The following is a 26,670-nucleotide window of genomic DNA, read 5'->3' on the forward strand; positions in this document are numbered from 1 at the left end:
TCAAATTGGTTGTCATGGTTTAACCCCAGCCAGCAAAATAAACCCCATGCAGCTGCTCGCTCACCCCCCCCCCTCCAGTAGGATGGGGGAGAGAATCGGGAGGGCACAAGTAGGAAAGCTCCCGGATTGAGATAAAAACAGTTTAATAATTGAAATAAAATGAAGTAGAACAGTAATAATAACAATGAGAACAACAACAATAACAGAATACACAAAGCAGGCAATGCACAGCAACTGCTCACCGTCCGCGTGTCACAAACGGGGTGCGAGCGCTCCCCCCCCCCCCCCCCCCCCCCCGGTTTTTATACTGAGCATGATGTCACATGGTATAGAATACCCCATTGGCCAGCTGGGTCCACCACCCCGGCTGTGCTCCCCCCTCCCCGGTGCAAGCATCACCCAGCAACAGCCAAAGCATCAATGGGCCATCACGCTCCTTTCACACTAAACCCAAAACACAGCGCACCCCCCCCCCCCCCAAGCTACTGGGAAGAAAGTTAACTCTGTCCCAGCCGGAACCAGGACACTGGTAAGTACAAAAACAAGACCTCCTTAAAGACTTTGCCTTGGTGAATACTTCGAAACAAAACAAACCCAAAACATTATTTACCTATGTATCTGCATTTATATTAGAGCTCTTGCATAAACTGACAGCATACTTGTAACCCACAGTTATACTACCAGTACTTCCACAAACTTCATGCAAACGAACAAATGTATTTCGTATTCAGAAAGCACATATATTTCCCCTCACAAGTCATTTCTGCTGAGACATGTTGTAAATAAGGGTTTATGCAGGGAACTCCAAAATACAAAGTATTAGCAGCACAAGTTTAGAGAGGTAACACTTACGGTTCAAAGGGCTTTCTGTACTTGCGATGAACGCAAATTCTACAGTCAGAAAGGTAGTTAAGTCACTTGTATATCCTGTGGGATATACATAACTTATTGCATCAAGTAGGAGTTCCTCCTCTGAGGTGAAAAGAGAGAATATACCAGAAAATACCATGGGTCCTCTAGCCTCTGCCCAAGTCAGAGGAAATTTCAAGCACGTGCTTAAATTTAATCACACTGAAGTCTGTGCCTAACCACAAAGAGTCAAGCTCCACTGAATTTCAAGCATATCGTTATTTTAAGGTGTTTTGCTGAATCAAGCATTATAAGATTATAATGTTACATACTACTAGGTGTCATAATTATAACATTATCAAGCTACAAAACACAATTACATGGTATTCAGTGTTGAACTAATTCATTTGTATAGTACAAGTCACATATAATTTAGAGAGCAACTCTGATGAGAACTTTATTGAAAGTGACCTGCCTACTGGAAAGTGTGAGAGTGCCTTTGTTGCCTGCATGCTTTGAAGATGATGATAAAAGAGGAATATGCTAGATCATTACTGTGAAATACTGGAAATGAGCCCCACCTGCAACGCTCAGATCCATATTGACAGAGAATCATGACCCTCCATCAGATTTAAGCTTCTTCTCTTCTCCTGGCTAACCTGTGAAATTACACCACAGGTCTTCTTATCCAGAAACTTTTACAGTGCTGTATGTCTCTCTCTCAGGGTTAAACTGAGACTGAAAGAGCAAGAACCATGGAAAACAGAATTTCATAGTTCTTATTTTCTGTCCTTTAGAGACATCACCACTAGGGCAAGAGTAAGTAGCAGCAGTAGTTTTTCAGATTTCAGAAATTTCTTACATGTATGAAAATCTTGTTCAATAAGGTTCAAAGACTATTCCTTTTTCAGGTTTGCAGAAAATGAACATTTAAGGTATTATGAAACAGCTGACCTAAGAAATTTTCCCTGAAGTTAGTAAGAGAATAATGACCCCATAGCCATAGAAAATACCCTGTTGCCTAAAACCCAACCTTTAGAAAAAATACACCTCTGAACTTCAGAATAGCTGCAATATTTAGAACCATACTAAAAAGAACATGCTTCTAATATATTTTAAAAAAATCACAACTTTATCACTTTCATTTCCTTCCCATTTCTTGCTGCTTCTACTCTTTCAGCGTACATGGATTTCAATGTTTCCCAAATCACATCATAAAAACAACCCAAGTGAGTGTCCTCCTGTAAGCAGGTACATGTAATAATGTTTCAGTTAGATTTGCCTTGCAGACAATTTGACTTAAATTATAAAAAAACCTCAAGATGTTTAACTTGGATATAGAGCAATTGAACTTTTGCAGGTAGATCATGTTGTAAGAAGTTTTCTGGTAGTGAACAGTGTTCAAAGCATGAGAAAGCTTGGAAGATCCAATTCAGGAAAACATTTATTACCATGTAATGATTAATTTAAACATGACGTAGGTCTCTCTTTCATTAGGGATGGACTTCAATGCAAATTTAGTTTTGTATATGGGTTTGCAATTGCAGAGAGCTTTGAGAAAAGATTCATGAGAATTTCCACACTGCTTCATCAAGGAAGAACCAGAATCATCCTCTCCCATTTTTACAGCCTGCTATGAAACTGAAGGTCTTGAAATTTTGTCTGATTTTATAAGGTGGCTGCTATGACACTCTTTACCTTCAGTTAAAGAATATTATAATTACTACAGACCCTTGGCTTCCTAACAGCTACATAAATTAGTTATTAACTAAAATTAAATATCAATATATGGCTACAGATGTGTGCACATTTATAATTTTTTAAATATTTAGCAGCCAGTCATCTGATTAATGACTGCATTTCCCCTTCAGTTCAAAGCAGAGAGTATTAAAGGTGGTTTGTGGGATAAAGAAAGTCCAAAACCAGAAGCTTGTGTTATCTCTGAAAAAGTGTTATTAAACAGAAAGTAAAGACCCTGCTCTTTCCTTTCACAACTTCAAGCCTTTTTGTCTATTTCTGTGGTCTCCTTCCCTTCCTCTCACACCTTCCTCATTCAGTTTGGTTAAATTAATAATATTGTCTCAGAAAAATAATTCACCATTCACAGCCTCAAAAGCTCTGGATTAAAATGCAGAAAAATCCTACTTCCACATAATGGCACTCTTTTGGGTAAATATTGTGAATGAAACACAGTTTTTTGTACGAGCATGTGGAAAGTTCCTCTCCAGGTAAGACGATGGCAACCTAACATCAAGGTAGACAAGGAAATACTAAAAAATGCTTGGGGAAAAAACTGAATTGAAACTCTGTACTGTAATCAAGAACATACATTGTATGTCATCATCCTGATCCACATAAGGCACTGTGACAAGTTCCCCACGTTTAAATTTAACTCCACATTTAATTCCAAATTAAGATATCATTAAGTGCTTCAAAATAAGCTGAAGTCTAAATTAAAACAAATAAACAGCCCCCCCAATTGTCACTGACATTTCTGCCAGATGAATCAGCATTCATTATCCCCCCCTCAGTCTTGTATGAAGTAGAAAAAACCAAGTACATTTCCATCCTAAATAAGTAGGTTATAAGGCTTGTAAGTGAAACTGCCCTGCAAAAAAGCATTTATATGAAAAACTGCTATGGAATTTTATTGTCTTATATTCTGAAAATAATTATTTACCTAATTTATTTATAAATTATTTATCAGTCTTACTTACTGATAAAAATGATCAGATTTATTTGCCAACCTTATACTACACAGTAAAACTCAAACCTGCAGTAGAACCTAAAACCCCACCTGTTTCTAACATCTGAAAAAAGTCAGTTACCCATCATTTTCTATACATACTTCTAAAGGTCAGACTACAAAACCCACAACAATTTTTGATGTGTACTGAACTTGGAGGCAGCTTGGGAATCACTAAATAATCCATAAGAATACATAAATCTGAACATTAACTCGTTGCACCTGATCCCCTTGGTCATAAGAGAGCATTTTAGATTTGACTCACTTATAATAGTTTAAATCAGAATTCACCAAAACTGAATTGTGCAGCATCTGCTCCAGACAAAATACATTTTGCCTATTTATTAACTGCAGTTTTAGCACTTGATAGGCCAAATGTATCCTGGGTTGCCTGAGTATTTTAAAGAGATGCGTTTATTAAATATAACAAATACATCTATTAAGTGGGATGTGGCCTATTCTGATGGCTTTTACACCATTTTTCATGTGCACGATCTAATAGCTGGAAGGAGAACGGTGAAAGGACTGGAACTCCGCCTAGGTAGCGCTATTCAGGAAAATGCATTTTTCAGTTAAATTGGGCATATGAGAATCACACAGCAGGAAAAAGCTGCGCTGATGAAAGATTGCTTCATTTGTAATCCCACCTGCATGGGAACTGACTGTTAGGAGATTACTGCAACATTTCCAGCAATCCAGCTGTTCTGTAAAATCACATATCCTCGGTAATTCTTTTCCCCTTTGATCCTAATAGTAAGAGCTTGCCTAGCAAGAATATGTCAGATACTCTTGGCCATAATAAGCACCTGTGAATTTTCACTCTGCACATCTGAAGAGAAAGTTATGCTTGAGTAAAGCAAAACTTAGTACATTGTTGGCATTAGAAGCATATTTAGCCCTCCCCCTAAGGATACCTGCCCACAGTGACGCATTTCAGACTTCAGTGCTTGAATTCCCCTGGACAACAATTCCAGAGACTGCTCTGGGAACGATGACTGACACGCTAGCTCTGTAATACATAATATATAAAGCTATAAAGCTTGTGCAGACAGTCTGTAACTGGTTCTCACTGGACACCTGCAATTTGCTGGCATGTAAGAATTAATATGATAAATTTGCTTCTTTCACAATCTAACACTCCCTACTAGGAATCTGATCTTTGAGTGAATTACACAGAATGACACAACTGTTTTTCCAAACCAAGTAATTGGGAAAAGAAAATCCATCATTCCAGAGCAAGTACCAAGTGGAGGCTGTTGTTGGAGCATTTGTGCTCCCACCATTTTGGGCTGCCTTCAGTACTCATGGACACTGACATCATTAACTTGATTTAAGATGACAGGAAGATGACATATTTATGAGTTAAATTACACGTATATTCAGTGCATCAAGAAATTTTTCGATAACTAAGCGTAATGACATTTCTGTAAGTGGGCAATGTTTCGCTGAGCCAGTGCCTCCCCATCTGAATGGAAGCTGTGCATTCAGAAAGTCTAGCTCATCTGAGCTAACCTGCTCTCAGATCATATTTGCAAACTGGACAACTGCAAGATTTTCTCAGACTGTTGTTATCCATCCAATAAAAGAATGACATCTTAAATTTGACACATGACGAACTAACTTATTAATTCCTTAAAATATAATGGTAGAAGCAATTATCTGGAAATACAAGAGAGAAAGGCCAAGAGAAGCCATCCCGCTTCATAAAACAGTAAAATCAGACTTAAAAAAAAAAAAAATTTTAGTACCAGCACACGCTTTAGCTGTACTGTCTCAAAAACGAGTGCTCCAGCTTTTCTTTTCATTTACACCAAAGATTTAATAGAACAGGAAATCAACTCAAATAGATGTTTATGAACCAGTATGTAACTATGCAGTAATCCTGCCCTACGATGCTTTTTAAATGAAACATATCCAGTATACTGATTTAAAATAATACACACTCTCCTATATATTCAACATTTTCATACAACTGTAGCCCCTCTACCAGCAGAAACAATGCTCACCAAGACAAAATTTCTCATCCTGTCTCTCCGTGATGCCAGAAAATGACATGTGAAATGACTGGAGAGTTAGAAGAAAATCCCCATCAAATCCACACATTTCTATGCACCCAATCAAACAAGAAAAAATAGGAGAGAATACGACCTGGAGGAAGCTGGCTCTTTTACTGACTGAAGTCACGTTCACAATATTTATGAGATTAAGAGAGGGCTTGTGCACACAAAAATCAGGATTCATATCTTTTTTGAGGAACATTAGTGCCCATGACAAGACACAATAGACTATTTAGCTACAAAAGATGGGGAGGATACAGTATGCTACTAATGAAAGCATTTGAGAACATCAATGTCAGTGAAGTGCCTTTACATCTATTTTAATCATCTACTATTCTCTGCCTATTTTTCTATAACAGTTAAATAATCTGGTCAGAAAATAAGAGATGCTTAGAAGAGGGAAATGTTGGATCTATTTCCAGGACTTCTTCCTTCTTTCCTATGTTGCAGCAAAGGACATACTTTACTAGCAGACAGAGCTGAGTCTTCAACCCAGAGAAGTAACTGAGGTTCTTCAGCTCTTCCAAGCTCCCAAATGGCATGCAGAATTTATAAAGCCTCAGCAACACGGAACTCTCATTCCTGCTGGCAACTACCTTTGCCTATTAAAATATAACACACTAAGGGAGGACAGCTAGTTAGTTCAACAAGAAGTGCAAACTCCTGCATCTGGAGAAGAACAACCCCATTCACCCATATATGCTGGGGGCTGACCAGCTGAAAGCAGCTCAGCAGAAAAGAACCTGGGGGTCCTTGTGGACACCAAGTTGAACATGAGCCAGAAATGTGCCCTTGCTGCAAAGAAGGCTAATGGTATCCTGGGCTGCGTTAGACAAAGCATTGCCAGTAGGTGAAGAGAGGTGATCCTTCCCCTTTATTCAGCACTGATGAGGCCACACCTGGAGCGCTGTGTCCAGTTCCAGGCTCCGCAGTACAAGAAGAGACATGGACACTCCGGAGAGAGTCCAACAAAGGGCCGCGAGGATGATGAAGGGACTGGAACATCTCTCCTATGAGGAAAGGCTGGGAGAGCTGGGACTGTTCAAGTCTGGAGAAGAGAAGGCTTGGGGGAGATCTCAACAGTGTATATAAATACTTAAAGGGAGGGTGCAAAGAGGACAGAGCCAGGCTCTTTTCAGTGGTACCCAGTGGCAGGACAAGAGGCAATGGGCACAAACAGAAATGCAGGAGGTTCCCTCTGAACATCAGGAAACACTCTTCTACTGTGCGGGTGAGTGAACACTGGCACAGGTTGCCCATAGGGGTTGTGGAGTCTCCATCCCTGGAGATATTCAAAAGCCGTGTGGACACCGTCCCAGGCAACTGGCTCTGAGTGGCCCCGCTTGAGCAGGGGGCTTGAGCAGGGGGTTTGGACAGATGACCTCCAGAAGTGCCTTCCAACCTCAGTCGTTCTGTGATTCTGTGACATCGGTTGATTCCTGACATAAACAGAATACATCACCTTGCTCCAACAAATAGCTCAATGATATCTTATTGAGCTATTTATGGCATTTAAATAATTATAAAAATATTTTATAGAGGTAACAAACTGGCAAAACTGGTGGTTTAGTAAAGACCATAAGCTAGTGATGATTAAAAAAAAAAAAAAAACAACCCTGAAAACTAGCCAAATGCTTTAAAAACCAATGTGCTTGGGTGGAAGAGGTCTTAATTGCTTACCAGGCAGTCCACCTGGGCCATATCATGTCAGTATTTAAGCACATGAAAAGTATCTAAATGCTGCTGTGTAAAGCTTAACACAGAATTCATTTGCTTTTGTGGGAGAACCCTCTGCTATTTTTAATCACTGACCCAGCAATATATTTTTTGCTGGAGTTCTAACAAATCATCTATTCAACTGAATGCTACAGGGCTTCAAGGGAGAAGATTAAAGGTATATAACCACTTCACAGAAAATTCAAATTTTTCTTTGGAAAGCTAAGGTTACTGGATATGCACTAATATGTCAAGTCAATTATGGGGAGAAAGCACAGGCATAGTGCTGGAAGTCACTCCAGGGTACCTGTGCAAATACACATTCTCTGAAGGCTGTTTTCGACTGCTTGTTCCAGTTGCATTATCCTTATGGGCAAAAAGGGCAGAGCAGAATAGGAGGAATAGTAAGCCTGTATGAAACAGCACAGACACACCAAACGGTCTCTGGAAAACTAGAAGGTAGGTTTTACAGTACCTTAGGGTAAGACCTGCACACAATCGTACTACTTGCAGAAAATCTGTTTAAAGTTTACTGAGAAATTTCTGTATGGTGTAGATACACCCATCGAATCTGAATGGAAGAATTGCTGCCATGGAAAAATGTGCTGGTTTTAAAAAGACAAGGGTGGAAATTCAACACTTACGGTTTGGCAAAGATGACATTCACTTATGGCCAAAATTGAAGACGCTACCTCTCAAGTACTAGCCAAGTGCCTGGGACAATTTAGAAACAACAATTCCATTGACCTCCAGAACAGCAGAAAGTATAAAACTTAACAGGAATTGACCAACCTTCCTCAACTACAGATTTTTATAACTACTGCAGCTGCACACTGGATTTGTGGCTGTTTATTTTACCCTGAGTAAAAAGTTCAACTCCATTTGACTCCTTTAAAAACAAGAAAAAGAAATACTAACTGGAAAGTATGGATAACCAAAACCAGAGAGGAACTGCTTTTCTTCAGAAAGAACATCTCTAGTTTCTCAGGGTGGTTCTCCGCACCTCCATCTACTGCTAGAAAGTGCCTGTATTTAATAACCAAGCGGACCTCTCCAATGCCTGTTCTCAAGAACAGTCAGAGCCCATGCTTACACTAGCAAATCATGAAGTGGAACAACACAGTAAATAGGGACGACCGAGATATTTGTTACCAAAATGTACTCCTATGTGAGCTAAAATGCTACTGTTGACAGATCCAGGAGAATTTACGTTGACTGGATTAAGCAGGTTTGTCAACTGGTGCAAAACCCAAGTCCTGAGCATGAGCACCACTGATGACAATTCCTCATCTTTCTCTATGCCAGTTCACTGAACTTGGTCTGTCCCAGTACAGATAAATCCTAGCATGCTCATTCATTTACCCATGCTTCAACATCCCTGTCTTCCTTCACAAAAAAACCCCCACCACTCTGATAGATGACATTAATTGCATCAAGCAACTGCTACCAGTACCTTTGCCTCTAGTCTAAGAGAAGACTAGAACTGCTTCCCCTAAAGCGAACTAGAACTGCCACCTCCGTGACCAACAAGCAATTTCAAGAATTTTCTAGTGTAATGTACTGAAATTGAGGCATAAGGTAATTACTGTTCTTACTTGACACAAACTATACCGTTCTGTACGATCCCATTCCAATACCCTTGGTAATCTTACAACATCCTTTTAAAAAGCTATTGACACATTTAATGTATATGTCAACTTTCCTTTATTATTCTGATACCTCAATATGGCAACCCAGCTTCAAATCAAGGTGCAGAAACCCTAAACATCGCTTCATGATTTTAAATATTTTTTGAAGGTAAAGTTCTTCTCTTCAGCTAAATCTTAAGTCAGAAAGTACAAGGAAGAGTTACAGAAAAACGCGACACTGAGAAGTCCCATTGCAGTCTGAAAGACATTACTATTTACATATTCAAAACATAACATTTTAAGGGAGAGGATGAAGAAAATCACAAAAGATTGGCACAATCACAAAATGGCACCAAACAGGACAGACACAGAATTTGCTTTTGCAAAGCCCCCAAGGGTGTGTTTTGGTTTTGCAATATAAATCCCCAAACCACAATGGTTGTAGTTTTGGACTGTCAGTTTGTGGCAAGCAGTTAATGCCCTCAAAACTTCTTAAGAAGGATACCATGGAATGAATGGAGAACAGCACCCTAATTCAACTCAAGGCTGTGGATTGACTACAGGTGAAAATTAGCAGCTAGAAACAAGAAATCAACAATTAAGTCTTATAAATGCTGAAAGACCAGAACCAGCTGAGGTAGCGCTAACTTTGCCCTCCACAGATGAAGACTGGCATAGGGACCTAATGGTTAAAGAGGAAGGGTTAAAAGAAAGCAAGTCTTCAGACATCCTTAGTCTGTAGCTTGTCCTATATTTACAGCTTTTTCTAGAAATACTTGAAAAAATCTTCACGGGGAGTTGTGAAGCAAATGTCAAGAGGCAAAACTCTCTTGCTCAAATGTTTGCATGCTAAGCTGGAGCACACAAATACTTGAAATAGCACATGACCCACAGCACACTGTATGCATTTGAATGCAAGCAGTGATCTGGGGTCTGCTTGTGTTTGCCCTCTCTCCCAGCTATATAGTGCGAGAGTGGCATCCAGCACATGCTGCGAAAGAACGGTATAGGCAGAGTGGAACAGAATAATAAAATAACAATAGCGTGATTTTATTTGTCAAGGGACAGATGAAATCATATTCTTTTAGTTATTGCTCATAACTGAATGTTTCAGAGCTTAGTTACGATACTGCTGCGGTAGGTGGTGCTGAATATTTCATCAGTGGTGGGCTAGAAAACATGGAGTTGAGGACATCAGTTTGGAAACTGAGCAGCAAAGACAGAATTAAAAATTCAGCTCACTGCCTGCCCATCTGACTGATGCACAAAGCTCTGACGTAGCTTCTCATTCAGAAGCTGTGCCTGCTGTGCCACTCCCAGCAATAAATTGCCTTTTACATACATGGATAAGCAGTCTAATCAAATAAGGATTTAAAGCAGGATGTCCTCAAAGGAACTGCTGATTTCTCTTAAGGCCTGCTATTGCTCTCCCTGAGCTTTTGTACATATTAAACAGTATGTGAGATTTATCAGAGAGAAAAGGTGAGTACAAATACCAAGGTAACCAAATAATCTGCTCACCTACAGTGTGCAAATAAATATCTCTTCTCAGATTTTTTGTGCCACTCTCCTATTCACGGGGCATACACCTGCCTGTGAGAAACACCATTTAACACCAAGAATTACATCAGTTGTCAAGAGTGACCTGGTTTGTAGCACATTTGCATGACTGCCCCTTGAGAAATCATTTGCAGCCAGAATGCCAAATGGTCTCCTACACAAATGACCTGCTTATGCTTTCCAAGCTTTGTTGTAACAGTCATGGTCAGACAGACCTCCTTCTGCAACTCTTACACTGATCCTTTTTCCCCTGCCCCAGCATGAACAAAGACAGCCAGCAGTATTCTTCCTTACACATCTGGAATTTGCTGCTACAATATGTGCCTGTCACCCTAATGGGGCGTTTGCACATTACACATTGGTCAAATGCTTAGCAGAAAAATCCTCCCTTCATGTAAGTGATGCTTTCTACCCTTCAGAGTGCTGTGGGTCTTCCTACGTATCTATATACTCAAATCAAGACATGTTTTGTTTAAGTCAACAGACATCAACTGGTGATGAAAACCTGCAGATAAGGACTACGACTCTTAAAATTTACCCTAACTTCCTGCCACCAATTCTGCTGGAGTTCTGAAAATAACCAGAAGTTTTAAAAGGCAGCTTTTAGTGTAGAAGCTGCATTTCATTATTTTGGATTCTGCACCTTAAAACTATGGCTGTAAACCAGCCTCTTGAGGTAGGAACTTCAAACATACCCTGTATTTTAAAGAAACTGCAAATGTCCAGCTGCTGGATTGTGATTCATCTGATCACCAAGCGTTAATTAAAAAATCTTCAGATTGTTGAAGAAAACGTTCTCTATGCAGCTGCTATGCTCCAGGAGTAACTCTAGATTCTATTTCATGTAATTAAAATTCATTGCTCAGCTTAAAGACTTCAAAAATAAGAGAAAGAAATTGCAAGTGTGCCCCTTATCTTCAGGCACATATACTTTCCAATGACAGAACACCACCTATTTCTCACAAATGAACCTTTGGTAGTGGACTGTCAGAAAGACATAAGGAAAATTTTAATGTAGTTCTAATTTAGTTTCTAAAAAAATAATTAAATCCCAAGACCTGAGATTCAAATTTGTCAACAGCTAGTAACGGAGAAACCGTGCAAAATAGGGCATAATATGGCTATCAAAGAGAAAATCTAGTAAAAAACAGCACCTTCTTAGATATTAAGAGGAATTAAACCCACTGTACAAATTCACAGGAAACTAGATCTCATTTATTTTGCTGCTCACTGAACTACTTGTTCAATTTAGGGGAAAAACTACCTCTGTCGGAGCTGTGTTTTCTAAAGCAAAGATTTTTCATTCCTCAAGGTGAAAACTGTTCGTGAAGAACTCTGCAGTAAAGCGTGGAACTACAAACCAAAAGTATAATGAACAAAAAAACTGAACTAAAGCATTAGCCAACTAACTTGCATCCCAGCCAAAGAGAAGAACTATTTTCAACTATGCTTCCTTATATGTAATTTATCATTCAGACACTGTGTGTGTGAGGTGTTCTTACCTAGGTTATTTTTCAACTCTTCCACTGACTCAAACTTTCTAAGTCAATGGTTCTAACAAAAGATATTTAATGAGACATTTGTCTTTTTAATGAGAATTGTAACATTTCTTGGGAATGTTACAAAGTGCAATTTTGTTAGTATTTTACTTCTCCACAGATTCTACAGCTGTAATAGATTTCCTTTTCCATAGGTTTAGGAAGAGTACAGAGACTAAGAAACTCAATAATTTCAGAACAGAATTTGAAACAGACTGATCAGTGCTCAAAGCTAGAAGGATGCTGTCTTGTTTAGCAGATGGGAATGACCTCAACAAACTTTCATTAAAACCAGTATGTGAAACAAAGTATACAGCCAATGTAATCAACAAGGAGAATGTTGATACTGAAAGAGAATAGCCTTTCTCCCCATTACTGAAAACTGTTTTATCTAGTACAGTCCAGATCTGATACTGCCTTCTTTAATTTTTGCTGCTGGTAACTCCCAGTATGAAAACGTATTTTTCATTGCTTTAAACTTTGCAATGCTTTGAAGAATTTTCAGTATACCCAAAACCACCAAAAAATCAAGGTGGGGAAAAAGTACTCAAGAGACTGTGATAGACTTTTTCTTTGAGATATCTTAGCTTCTCTCATCTTATTAGGAAATAATATCGTACTAATTTTAGGCTCTTTTTTCCCCCTAAAAATTAGTATTACATTTGAGATTAGGAGTCAGATTTTTGTAAACCACTTAGCAGTTAATGTACTTTTGCTCCCATGTAATTTCAAAGCCTCTGAAATCCCTATTCCATTTCAGTATTTAGGAGGAAGAAGAAAATTTAGAAGAATGTCCTCACCAACAAGCATTAACATTACCAAGAATAGAAGAAATTGAAACTTCAAGCAAAAAACCCAAGGGAATGACAGCGGTGCAGAAAGAAAACAAACTGAGCATATAGAAGACCTAACAGTATCCTTTGCTACAGAAAAGATATACTTTCAAATGATCAATACGGTGTTCCCTGCCCCCAAACGGCTCTCTACAACTACAGGCTGAAACTGTTGATTGGGCCTTATAATTGCGGAGCATAGAAACACATCTATCAGCTTTTTGTTTCTTCCCAATCCCTTCCCCGACTTCCTGATCTCATCCCCAGCCCTCTCAAGCTACCTCACAAGTAGAAGCACATCTCCTTCTTAACCTGCACTTTGGGCAAATGAATCCACCACTACTCCTTGTCCATCCCCTCCCTGTGTCCTAAATGCATCCTAATCCTTACCGCAATGGCACGCCTCCCTCCCTTGTATTTTAAAGAAATCAATAATTTATTTAGTCAGCTGAAGCTGGTTATTTGTGAAACTAATCCATTAACTGCCATTTGGCAGAGTATTACATCTTGCGAAAAAAAGCTGTTCCAAAGACAATGACCATCCCATCTCCAGCCTTTGCATTCATCCATGTATTATTTTTCTTAAAGAAGCACATTAGCAACACGATGTCCAGAACTGTGGCTATATCTGAAATTAATATAGGCTAAGTGAAACTGCCTTGCTGCAACAGCAGCACACAGCAGAGTCCAAGTGCTGTGACAAGAGACCTCTCTGTTGCAGCAATGCCGCAGCCAAGAGCAGGAACCTGAACGGGAGGAAATACCATTCTCCCTCACAGCTATCTGCTGTGACAGCACTCAAGGAAGATGCAAACATGGGACTGCTGCTATCTGACTGGTCCACAGCCCAGCCTGTGCGCTGGAAAAAATGGGAGGAGAGGAGATATCCATTTGACCAACTAACCAGGAACTAAATACATGACCAGTAACATACTGCCAAGTTGCACTTAGCAACTTCCAGTTGATACTCACACTTTTTTTGAATGCTTGGGTCTGCAACTAATTTTTTAGCTGGGGGGGGATTTCCAAGATGTCTACTTCAGATAATTAAATACTTACCACATAAATTAAATATCCAAACCCAGGAAGGATTTGCTAAATCTCATTTTCAATAGCTGCTTCCATATAGCATGGAGGCTCCAAATGTAAATTAATGTATTTCAGGGAAAACATTTACAACAATACGATGATGCCACTGCACTGGTTATACAGGATTTGTCTTCCAAGTATTCATTATAATTTAATTTATAATTTAAGAACATTAGCAAGTTTACTCTCCTATTTTTCATCTGGGACAGTGTATCAATAGGAGAAGTAAGATGCTGTGTTTTAGCTTTTGGTGGTAATTTCTCATCACAGAAATATTTCCCTTTTTCTACATTAATCGTTTGCGTACCAACTTCATCCTGGATCTCCTCTGCCACAGCAGGCACATTGTAGAGGAAGGAGAGAGACTGGTTCATGCGTTCATATATCACACGTAGATGTGTCATAACCTATGGAAATAAAAGTATTTTAAGGAGGGGAATTTGACATTATTACAAATTTTATAGCTTATAGAGAGCAAGACAGTTTTAACTTGTGCTAGGCATAAGATTTCAGTATGCTCTATGTACTGAAACTGTCAAATCCATTGCAAAAGTCACCTCTCTCCTACAGCTGCTACAAAACTAGTGTTCTAGATGCTCTTCCACAGCAACTACTTGAAATCCCATGGGAATGCAGTAATTTCAAGTAGGGGTTTACATTCGTTGTGGGGCAGAGCATGTACACAAGCAGCTATTGTGGCAGAAATCCACAGCCTCATTTACCCTTCAATAACATTTACATTTGCCCATACCCATAAGTTTCCACATAACATGCAAACCAAGTGAGGCGCAATGATTGCTGCATCAAAATGTTTCAGCTGTTTGTTTGGTTTTTTTCTTTACCCTAAGATTGCAAAAAGAAACAGTTCTTGCTGAAAAAACCTCCAATTTTCTTGGTAAAAACATTTGCAAACATTTGCAGCTGAAAACAAAAATATTTCCACCCAGAAGCATTACTGCATTGTCTCGTGTGATTACAACTCCATTGCCTCAGGTTCCCGCACACTGCTATGGATTGAGTCACGACATCCCATAATATATGCTCCCCCAGGGTACTCTCCACAAGTATCACCTCTTTTCAGTAGAAAGGGAAATTGAGGCGCATCTTAGAAGACTGACAGGGCAATTAGGCCTAAAGAGGAAAATGGCTTGCAGAGAGCAATTTCAATGAAAAAACCAGTATAATTTCTTCCAATTGAAATATAGTATTTATGCTTTTGAACAAAATATTTTGTTTTCCATTCTCCACTGAAAAAAATTCCCCATCAGATCCTCCAGCCTACATTCCCCCAACCTTCTGACCAATTCAAGAAGCAAATATACTGTAGAAATACTCATTCCTATGACGATACACTAAGCAATACACTGCACTTCTTGTGTACCTAAATGTCAGTTTCCATTCTTCACCTGTGCTACCACAAAATCTGTAGTCTGCAAAATTTCGCTGGTTTTTGTTATTAAATAATCCAGTGTTTTAGAAATGAAAAACTCATGTTAGATGTAAAAGGAGATGTTTAGGAGAAGGGAAAGACAACTGTCACTGCAGAAGACTGTAAGAAGCAATTTCAAGACAGCATGACCTCAATGTACAAGTCTGGCTGGAATAGACGTTTGAGAAGTCCAATATGCAAATTGTGCCATTCAGGGAGGTATATGGTTTTGATCTGGCTTTTAGCGATGCCAGTCAGTTCAAAAACTGTGGCTGGAACAGCACTTCCCATTGCATCCTGCAGAGGGAACAGCGGCTGATTCTGCAGATTACAGCACACTTTTTTTACAGGTTATCCTTTGTGCCTACAATTTTAATTGCTGTTTTGAAAGCCAGCTACATCTTCAGTCTCTTCTTTTTTTTGACTTTCTCACCCCCCATGATTTACAAAGGCAACATAAAAGCCATTCCAAAACATATACATTGAGGACTGCAGTAACATTCAGCAGTTAAAATGCCATGAAGTACAGTGCCTATTTTAAAAGAACATGTTAAACTCAAGTGCATCACAGTGCTCACATTTATAGATGCTACAAGTACCTCTGCAATGACTATAGAAAGGTTGGTCGCAGTCAGATGGCTACACCACTTCTGGTTCCGCCACTTCAGCTGAAGGAAGCATAACCATGTGTGGTCGCTAAATCTATTACTGACATTTTCCCAGAGGTATTATTTACCAAAGCACTAATAAAGGCTCTGGGCATTAATGCTCTGCAGGGCTTCTCAGGAAATGCCCACGACTGACTCACTGTCTAGATAGAGAGAAAACCTGCTTTTCAGTTCTTCTCAGAAGACAAATTATACCCACCCTACTCCTACATCACTTTGCCTTACTCCTACATCTTCTGCCGGAAACCAGATTATTTTTTATTGCATGTAAAGCTGCCCACAGAAAGGAGTCAGGTATTTTTTAAAAAATAGATTGACAGAAACTTCACAATTGTTATGAACAAACACAACCCCATTAACCCTCAGTGGAGATTACCTGAGATCTGATTTGGGCAGCTTTCTTTGGGTCTACCATGCGGACATGTTCGAAGTGTTTGAGAGTGTGCTGTCTGTCCTTCTGCTCAGCACGCACGTACTTCTTCAGCATGTTGAATACGTGACGAGGCTACAGGAAAGAAATAGGAAAAAAAAAATCAGTTTAGTGTAGAACGACACATGTTTTAGTTCCTTGCACCGGAGATGTATCCCACACCAAAACCACTTGGCCAGCCGGTGCCTGCAAGCTATCTTCTGAAGGCAAGTCTGACTACTACAAGGAAAATCAACTCACTCAACCCATTCGGCAGGACGTATCATTGAATGGTAGTTGTAGGGAGTAGATACGGTCCCTGGGGAGGGCGTTCAGATTTCCTCCCTGACCACAAGGGGAAGTTTGGCTGTTGCATTTCCTTGTCTAACTGCTATACTATTGCCCCAACAAGACAGTAAGAGTCACCTTAGCATGCTAGTTAATGGACACCCAACATCAATTTCCTTTGGGCTTTGCTTCCATTCTCTCCATCAGACTCTACTTCTCCCCTCCCCCAACTCAGGAAGCCCCCATCATCCAAGCTCCCAATTTTGCAACCTTCACCACCACCAGGCAAATCCCTCCCAGAAGATCCCCTGAAGCCTGGACTCCATTGGAAGCATTTCAAAGATTCCCCATATACGCTCTACTATGCTGAATAGCTGAATACTCAACCAGTATCAATATCTGTCAACTACAGTTAAACTTTAGGAACAAAAAAGATTACAACTGCTAAGTTTTATCAACAGTAAACTGAATGCACACATTCAGATTCAAATCAGCAGGTAACCTGCCCAAGAGCTGCACAGAAGACCGTGCGAAAGCACTACTCCATCTAAGCCAAGGAATAATCATCAGACTTGACTGCAAAACTTAAAAAAGGGGCAACATACTTGGTTCTTCTGAAGGTACTCAGGTTGGGTGCCAGATTTTGTAAAAATCTTAGCCTATGTATATATTGCTGGTGATTTTAATTGGTAAAAACTATTAAATATATGCCTTAAGGCATATAACTGAACTTGAACAAAGGAAAGGTCCGTAGCTGAAGGGAACATAAAAATATACACAGACTGATGGTAGAGCAGTGAAGACTAAGAAATGTGTATTTTTATGTATTTTCCTACTCTTTACAATAATACAGTGCCAAAACGGGAAGTGTTCTCTAGCATTCTGCTAAGACATTCATTTTTAACTCAGTGTTTATGATGGATTCTGGAAATCCAGCCCCCGCCCCAAACTATGCTTGTGCTGTTGTGCTTGTGCATCCTACCTGAAGCTGCTGAGCAGTGAAAAGCACGAAGCTGAGGAAGATGAGAAGAAAGGGAAAGGTGACCTTTCTGTGCAATAGATTAAAGAATGAGCAGAAGCGGTGAACAGCTGGTCTGGGCACTGGCAGGGATACAGGGAAGAGGGTGGGGAGGTGACAAAATAAGCATCAGAGGCTCCGTGCACAGCTTTGCAAAGCAGGAAGAACCGTGGGCGAAGTTGAAGCTTTAAGAAGACTTAGACTCACGGACAAATATAGAGCCTAAACTAATTTAACATTTACACAAGAGATGAACACTAAGCTACGGAGCGCAAAGATTTAAGAATCTCTTCAGCTTAAGAGAAGCAACAGATTTAAAAATGTCCTTAGACAGTAAAACAAAGGTTATTTGAAGAAGATCTGTCGGATAGAAATAGAGAGATGTGAAGCCATTCCCTGCCAAAGGGTAAAACTTTGTGGCTCCATGACTGAAAATTGATTCACGAGGAGAATAACCCCAAGCCCCAAAAGCCAAGCGCCCTGGGATCGAGTTGCAAGAAACTGTGGAGAAATGCTGGGAAGTAAGTAATCCTCACAACATTATGGTAATGGCAAAACAAACTGAAATGCCAACTGTAGACCTTTGTAGGAACAAAGGCTAAAAGACCAGAAAGCTTAACAACAAGAACATTTTGAAGACAGAAAATGTTGTTACCTTTCCTGACACTTCAGCTTTCCTTACCCCCAAGACACATGAAGATAGCAGGTTTTGGCAGATTAGAGGGAAAAGGATTAATTCCTATTTCTTCAAGAGATATTCCAATTTACGTTGCATGTCAAACACCAGACGGGTATATTTTTTGTTTTCCCTCAGTATGTTTGTATTCACTGCAATGCGTCAATGACACTTTTACATTAAGCGTCACAAGCAGATTTGTTAATAGGCTAACAATCTTGAAAATACGTGTCAAATACCACTAAAAGCAGTACTCACTTGGGCAAACTGGCCCACCTTTAGTGCCTTTTATAACATTGCAAAATGCCCCAAACTTATCACCATAAAGGAGAAATGGACACACATGCCTCTAAAGCATGTCTGGCCAAGAAATCTTCCTGTGATGGCAGCAGAAAACCGTACTTCAAGTATAAGGCAAGGCAGAAAGAATATTAAATGCCAGGTGATTTCCTTACAAGGGAAGCAACTTCCCTTTTTCTCAAGCAAAAAAACCCACTAGAAACTCGCTGTATGTAGGTAGACATAACTGCCCGAAGTCCCAGTCACATGGATCAGGTCAGACCTCCAACGTTCCCAACAACTTTGCAATGTTACTGCCTCACAGCTTCAGGACCGTGGCTGAAGGCTTAAACTGCCAGAGCTGGTGATGGGCAATGACAGTTCTCCACTGGGCTTTGCATACCTGAGTATGGTGGTTACTATAAATGAGGACCAAGTTTTATAGCTGAATGTAACTTTAATAGTAAAGAAAATAAAAATATTAATTGATCATTTTCTCCTCAAAGCCTAGAACTGTAGACCTAGTGCTTGCACAGTTTTAACAAGTATCAGCAAAAGTACCTGTCACCCCAAGTCGCACCTCCGTAATGTATTACACACACATTTTCCTTCAAATGTCACTATGGAGTGAAATGGTTCTGCTTAAAAATCCCACCCATACAAGCACTTTTTGCAGAGGTATTTTCAGCAGGATTTGCCCCCAAATCTAGTACACTGAGCAGTGATATGAACTCTTGTGATGGTAGAGTGAAGGGGCCACAAAGAACGGTCAAGAACAGAGGTAAGGGAAGGCTCTACAGGCTGAGGAGATGCAGTCAGACCCTATGTCTGAAGCTATTATATCCACGGCCCTCTATTACTTTGACCCTAGGCAGGAAACTTCAGATTAAATTATAAATGAAAGTGGTGCTATTATCAGCTAAATTAAGTTCCCGAGGCCTGAGCTCTGGCACTGTCTACAGCAGAAGAACAAACGGCTGACACATCCCAGGGCCAGCTTGGCACCTCTCACTCTTCATGAATAATGTACCAACCACCAAACTTCATTAAAAAATTCTGGTTTTAGCACTTGAAATTCTGCTGCATGTTTTGCCAGGGAAAACTCAATGAATCTGTAGTCATCTAATAAAAAACATCTCACAGAATAACTAACTTGTATCAGCCACCAGGGGCTACCTAAGCCTCATGAAATAATTCCACTATTTTCATTTGTCTGTACTTGTTTTGTTGGCTTGTTTTTTTCAGCCTTCTTCTGAAAGCAACCAGGATACTCCCAACATGACTTCCGTTATTACCATGTTTTTAGTCACCCTGGCCGACACTGCTGACAATTGTCATTTATCCAGTGACAAGAATGGCCAGTGACTTCCTAAGCACAGGATCCAGCCCCAAATTCAGAATGCATATTTCATGACTCCTCAGTCTCGTGGCACACGCTCACTATTTAGGCAAATGCAGAAAAAAAGACAGAATACATCTAACAAGGCGGGCAATGCAAGGTGAAGCAGTGTGAATGCTGCCGTTACACGCTGCTTCCAACTATTTCAAGCACACACTGTCATGCCATTTGCTCTCATGAAAGTCATTCCAAAGCTCCCCCTTTTGAGCAGATTCAAACACCTACTTTGTATCTAAAACTAAGGACAGATCAATTGTAGCCCTTTCACAAGCTGTCGTGACAGGTCAACAGATGTACTCATGTCTGTGGGTACTTTAGCTGTTAGTTTAAAATCCTGTTTATGCTGGAGAATGTTGTCAAAGTATTATTTTATATACAGTTTGAGTATGTTGGGACTTGCATGTATTCATTTGGTAGACAGTAGACAGATTCACAGACTACATATGCAGTCTACGTAGACTAGCTAGGCTTTCTACCCAAACTGTAGGGAATATGCCTACTCTCTTATTTGGAAGACAGTTCTTTCTGTGAATATAAATATGCACCAGGGCAGAGTTAAGGACTTGTACTGCAATGCCCTGGTTTGAAAGTTTAACTTGGTAGTCTTGACAACTGGTTAACAGGTTTCCAACTGTACAAGAGACAAGCCCAAATGAAGTTAAAAACTGCTGGCGGCTCCTTGGCTACGTGGTGGTGAGTTCCAGTTCCACTGACCCTGTAATCTAGTGCCTTTATTTCAGGTGGCATCAGCATCGAGATAAGGTCACTCCCATACAGGAATCATATATGAGATCTAAAATGCCGGAAAAACAGTTTCTAGTAAATGAAATACATACACATAAATATAAATATGAATATATATGCACGCAGATGCCTCCCCCATGAACTCTACATTGATCCTAATCTACCGTTTCAGACTTTAAGGGAGTGATGAAACAGTGCAATTTCATTGAGCTTGGAAAATGGAAACATCAAATGTAGTTTGGATTGCTACAAATATAACTTACACTCTCCCCACGGAAATCCAAAATACTTACTACAGAGAAACAACACAAAAATCGTATTAAAGCACTTCTGTGTATTTAAAATACAACTTCCCAGCTCTGTGCCATGGAACCTCCATGGGAAATTTTGAGCTGGCTTGTCATGTTGATCAAATTCTCTCTAAATCAGAGAGGAAAGTTTCACAATGCTGTATTGTGCTACTTAATCTTGCCTTTAGAGAAAAATCAATCACCAGTCTTTTCTGATTACTGCTCTTAAAATGTGGAACAATTGCTTCTTTTCATTCACTTACTAGGAATACATCGTGTACCATATTAGGTATACATTTTACCTGCTATGTTATTAACTTGCAGGTCATGTTTGACACAGGTGTAGTAGTTCATTTTAGGAGCATTCAAGAAAGGCTGGCTAGGATGAATGCAAGACTTTTCATTCATGGGTGAGACAAAACTAACCCCCATCCAGCTACCTTTCATGCGGAGTTAAAGATGCCTTCTCATAATTTCTGCTAATTTATAAGAAAACATGTTACCCCACACATCATAAATACATGGCTACAGTGGTACTCAAAACTTCCCTTTGCCTACTCTCTGAAGGACTTTTCCTGGGGCAGACTAAAATGGAAACAGTATTTGATTCAATCTCATTATTTGCCTTTCAGGATTTGAACTCACTCAACTTTGACAAATTAAGACAAATTTTGTTTCTGCTCACTCTTCTAAAACTTTGCATTTTAGATATAATGAACCTGCCATGGTTTTGCAGAACTTAATACCCATCTGGAATTGCCTCTTCTGTCTTTAGTTCACTTGTACAAAAAACACTACTACTGGCAAGCCTAGGTGCATGACTATACCATATGCTCAAGCGCACAGACTGAGCAAAAAACAAGACAGTCTGGTTTTATTCACATAAAAGCCTCAGAAGCTGCTGGAAAATGGAGTTAGGTGACCACATTTCTCAAAGTCTGACCTGGTTTAAAAGCAGAGCTGAAATCCATGCTGTCTATTTCAGAAAATTTGACCAAATTAAGCGTATGTGAGAAATTCCACAGCTGTAAGTTTATGGGTTTAGAGGAGCAGAGCTAAAGGGTGGAGTATTAGAGCTGGACTGCTCTTTCCTACTGCACAGGAGGATTTTTATCATTAGATCAGCAGTGACGCTTTGGCCTGCCTCCAACTGCATATTTCCACAGCAACCTCGCTGGACTCAGGAAAGGCTTCGAGCTTCCCGAACACAGAGGCACTGAGCAAGGGCCCCTCTGCAGATCCCTCTTCCATGTCCAAATAGGCAGACTCGACTAGTTTCAGCCCGCACTGTGCTCTCTCCGTACGAACAGACACTGCTCCCACAGCACAAAAGGTACCAGAGCAAATTCTTAGGGCAACAAGAAAAAAACAAAGCAAAAAAAATACAAATGGGTTAAGGTACATGCTAGGGTTGATCCTAATGATCCTGCTCTGTTTGGCCATAATTTACATTTCAGTAAAATAGGGTTGAACTAGAAGAGAAGCAATTTAAACTGATTTTAATCATTATATGCTCACTTTACTCTGTGTGCAAAGTAAGGAAGTTAATTAATTACCTTTCAAAGTTTTCCTGTATGTTTCCTTGCTCTGAAACCCTTTATTTCACCACTAGGAGCTGGATTTCTTTTCTGCTTCTCTTTGCCCCCTGCCACCGGCTTCCCACAGAGAATGTGCATCTCTTAAACAGGGAGACATAAATCCAGCAAAATTTGACATGCACGTGAAAGAGGGAATATAAACAAATTACAGAATCAACCTGCTCACAGAGAATGATGGATTTGAATTCCTCTATTTAACTTGCAAAATGAAGGGGAAAATTTCCAACTGTTTTAAAAACTAGAGGCATATTGGTTCCAGCTGCCACTAATCCTCCTTTTCTGTAGTAAGACCATCAAGCAGGATGAAACAATACAGTATTTTGACACCGGATATTGAACAGCTGCACCCCATTTTCAAAGGCAACAAAGTATAGCAGCACAGCTAAGCTGCACCAGGGATCAGGGATGAGGATCAAATTTTAAGTTTCTGGGCAGCCTGCATGACAGTGCTTCTGAGAACAGAACAACAGTAAAAATATTTGGTTTTGCTCAAATTTGTTTTCTAGTAGCCCTTGAAGCTATGTGATTTCATCTCTATACGATCCCTGGCTCCCTCGCTGCCCAGAGTGGTACCCTGAAGCACTCCTCTGACACTGGCATTGGGCAATCATCTGCGTAACACCTGAAAACAGTTAAAGTTTTTGGTGTTGTACAGAAGCTATTCATAAAGGATTCCCAGAATTTTGTAGTTTTAGGTAGAATGGCACTGAAAACTACTGATTTTCTAGGTATGTATAAGAACCTAATGACTCTACTACCGGCCCAGACCAAGGTTCCCCTACTGCCATATTTTGCTATCCTACAAGGAAAGCCTCCTCCAAAGGAGCAAGTAAATGATGATACTTCTCACGTAGCCTTCCAGCTTCCCCCTGTCCATAGTTCAAGGACTTTCCAAGCCAGAGGAAGCTTCTCTTCAGCTCCCCTGAAGAGGCTACCCCTTGAACAAGAACCACATAATCTGTATGCATATAGAAAACAGGACTTCCCAGTGGATCCGGATTTTGTCACTCATGGAGAACTGTGCACAACATCCAGGATCAGTGTGATGGCACCGGGAGTGTCAGACCCACTGTCTTCCTATGATAACTGATCTGCAGGCAAAGACTGGTCATGGATTTCTAGACATCCAAAAGCAAAATGAAATCCTGCTGCTTCAAGTGATCTGCCAGAAGTAAAAAAAAATCTTGGGAAATGTTCAAGTTCAAGTACAAGGCAGTATGTCCAAGTGATTAAACAGCACATGGAAAATACTTTTTGCACACACACATCTATATACATTATATATACACACCAGACTTACGGTAACCCTCCCAGCTGCGTGCAGAAGACATGCACTTCAATAAAAAAGCCTAACTTAATTTTTCAATTTGATCCCAAATTCTGTCCTTACAACTTTAGAGCAAGAGACTCCATCACTTTAAATATTCAGAACCTACTTGTGTAGTAAACATACTAATAGCAAACCACATAATTTGAAGCAGGCTGCGGAAGGGGGTTCTTAAAAATATTTTTGGAGAACTCTAGAAAAGCCTCCCTTTTGTAAGATTACTTAAGTCACCAGTAAGGTTATGACTTGTCCCGAAGACAACACAATTGAATCAAATGTACTTTTAGTTTACTAGGGAACCACCAGAGAGAAATACAGCTAGGGTATCAGAGTTGAATTTTCCATTAATCCCATTTTCTCTTTGGCTAGGCAGCCAAAGTTTGGATTCACAGTGTATTCAGATTTCTGGCTCCATATCCTGCAAAGCAGTTAGCGGACTGGATTCATTCATTAGGCCATTCAGCTATCATCAGTCACTCCTCAGTTTTCACCCTCTGCCCCACAATAAAACCAGACAACTCCTCCTGCTGAATTTAAGGTCAGTTTTTTCATGTGCTTTGGCACACATCTGACCAGCAGTTCAGAGGTACATGCCTGAACTGTCAGTAACTACAGAGCACACAACCAAAAAATGCTGAGGCAAGGACAGTACCATCAACAAGACTGGCAAAGGAACTGTTTAAAGACATTATTCTTTAAACTGTTCACCCCCATTAGTTTTGAGATGAGTCCCTGTTTGGTAGGACCTTCAGCTGATATTAGGTCCATGCTTGCTGCCTGCTCCTTTCAGAATGATCAGCTTTTGTAGGACACAATATAGGACGCACCTCAGTCTTTTAACGGTACCTTCAAAACTTACTTCTGCTGGAGTCATGTATCAAACAGTGTTCTTACATTTTTGCCCCTTAGTGGTCTGCAGCTGAAGTTCACTTTTTTTTTTTTTGCCATGGAGATGTCATCTGTGTTCCACAAACATGAAAGGTCGAGTTCCCTTGTGCTAGGAATGAAGCTGCACATTTTGCCAGCTCTAGAGACCATTCTGCTGTTATGTGTGGTCCCCACAACCTCAGATACCTGCAGAACCAAGCTGGCAGCCTGATCCACACACAACTTGAAATCAAATTATTTTTCTGGGATACTTTTCAGACAGGATTACATTTGCATGAGGCTCAACTTTACAGCAACAGCTGATTGGCTAAAGCCAAACGTGAAATCATATTGTAGGTGAACTACCCAAAACCACACCGCAAGAGAGCAAACACGATCTGCAGCCAGTCTATGCACTCATCTCATCTCACTCTCAGTTCTGAGCCGCAGACTCCAGTTTCCTAAAGGAAGCTGCATCCCAGCCTGTAACTCACTAATCTGTCTGCTAATGAGACACTCGAAACCAAGGCCTCCGCTACCCTCACAACAGTCAGAGGCTACACAACATGCATCTTGCACTCAGACCAAACAATATCCTCTACCAATTTAATACAGACTAGCTTCATTTTCCACAAATTACTATGTTGCAAAATACAAATTAACTCTTCATACAACTACTCTGAAGTCTCCCCATGACACTTTACCTAAATAAAAGATTTTTCTTTTACTTGGCACACAGTAAAAACAAGAGAGTGTTGCACCATGGGGTGGAGAAAAAAGTTTACGATGATAAAGAACTAAGACGATGATCACTTTTCCATGCTCACTGAATATGCAGGTTTCTCTGCAGAAGGAAATCCACTTAAAACATGTAATTTTACCAGGTTAGCTGTATTGATGTAATTCCCTGTGAGGCCAGATTCAGGATCTAATGGCTACATCTTACACTGCTGACCCAAAAGTCTTTTAGTAACATAATGTTTTTTCCATCTAGGAAGTGTTCAAGAGGCGAGAGGTATACAAAACATTTGAGTTTTCCCACAGTGTTCGTGCAGATTCTCTTCTTCTGGAGGTCACAGATCAGTTATTTTGGTACTGAATACAAACATCACAGATATGGAGTAATTAAAAATTCCATTCAATCTATTCATAGCCATCACATCCAACACAGACAACTTTGAATTGCTAGCGTGCTATTTTCATGCCATCCAACAATCCTCACAAGATCCTTCACTAAACATTTCAACAGTTCATCAAACAAAACAGAAAACCACAACCACCCTCATTCTTAAGCTCCATCTTGACATGATGAAGTATCCTACTGTGCGTCACTTGGAGGGACGCTTCCTCATCCTTCTGCAGGATCTGTGAACGTGAATACAGTTTCTGACAACCAAATCACTTCCATGTTATTTGCTTAAGTATCTTTATATATGTACCTATCTATCCATAGGCATGTACAGGGGGTGTGTGCTTGTGCCTACATTTATGTACACACAAAGTCTGAACTTTTAGCTTTCTAACTAGCTGACTGCTGTAGTAGCTCTTGCACAGGGAACACACACTCACTGCTCCATAGCTGGACTGTACCTGGGCACACCTTCTTTTTCCCCAGGACAACTACAGTGATTTTGACACAGCTGACAGAGCTTGTGCTATTGC

The 26,670-nt window shown here is 40.1% G+C and overlaps 1 protein-coding gene and 1 long non-coding RNA gene across 12 annotated transcripts in view; both read right to left on the reverse strand.

Moving 5' to 3' along the window:
* The window catches only part of APP (amyloid beta precursor protein), a 234,602-nt gene that overhangs the window by 34,621 nt on the left and 173,311 nt on the right, over positions 1-26,670 (reverse strand). For all 11 annotated transcript variants that reach the window (XM_075170881.1, XM_075170872.1, XM_075170836.1 and 8 more), the window contains 2 exons: positions 16,490-16,618; positions 14,324-14,423 (listed from right to left, as the gene is read on the reverse strand). In XM_075170881.1, coding sequence (XP_075026982.1) covers positions 14,324-14,423; positions 16,490-16,618 — 229 coding nt within the window. The remainder of the gene's footprint in view (positions 1-14,323; positions 14,424-16,489; positions 16,619-26,670) is intronic.
* On the reverse strand, positions 16,625-26,664 carry LOC142091507 (uncharacterized). The gene is made up of 3 exons (XR_012676827.1): positions 25,036-26,664; positions 22,349-23,976; positions 16,625-22,302 (listed from the first exon to the last, which is right to left on the reverse strand). It is a non-coding gene; the product is annotated as an uncharacterized LOC142091507 (long non-coding RNA).

This window comes from Calonectris borealis, chromosome 1, assembly GCF_964195595.1.
Source record: "Calonectris borealis chromosome 1, bCalBor7.hap1.2, whole genome shotgun sequence".
Lineage (NCBI taxonomy): Eukaryota > Metazoa > Chordata > Aves > Procellariiformes > Procellariidae > Calonectris > Calonectris borealis.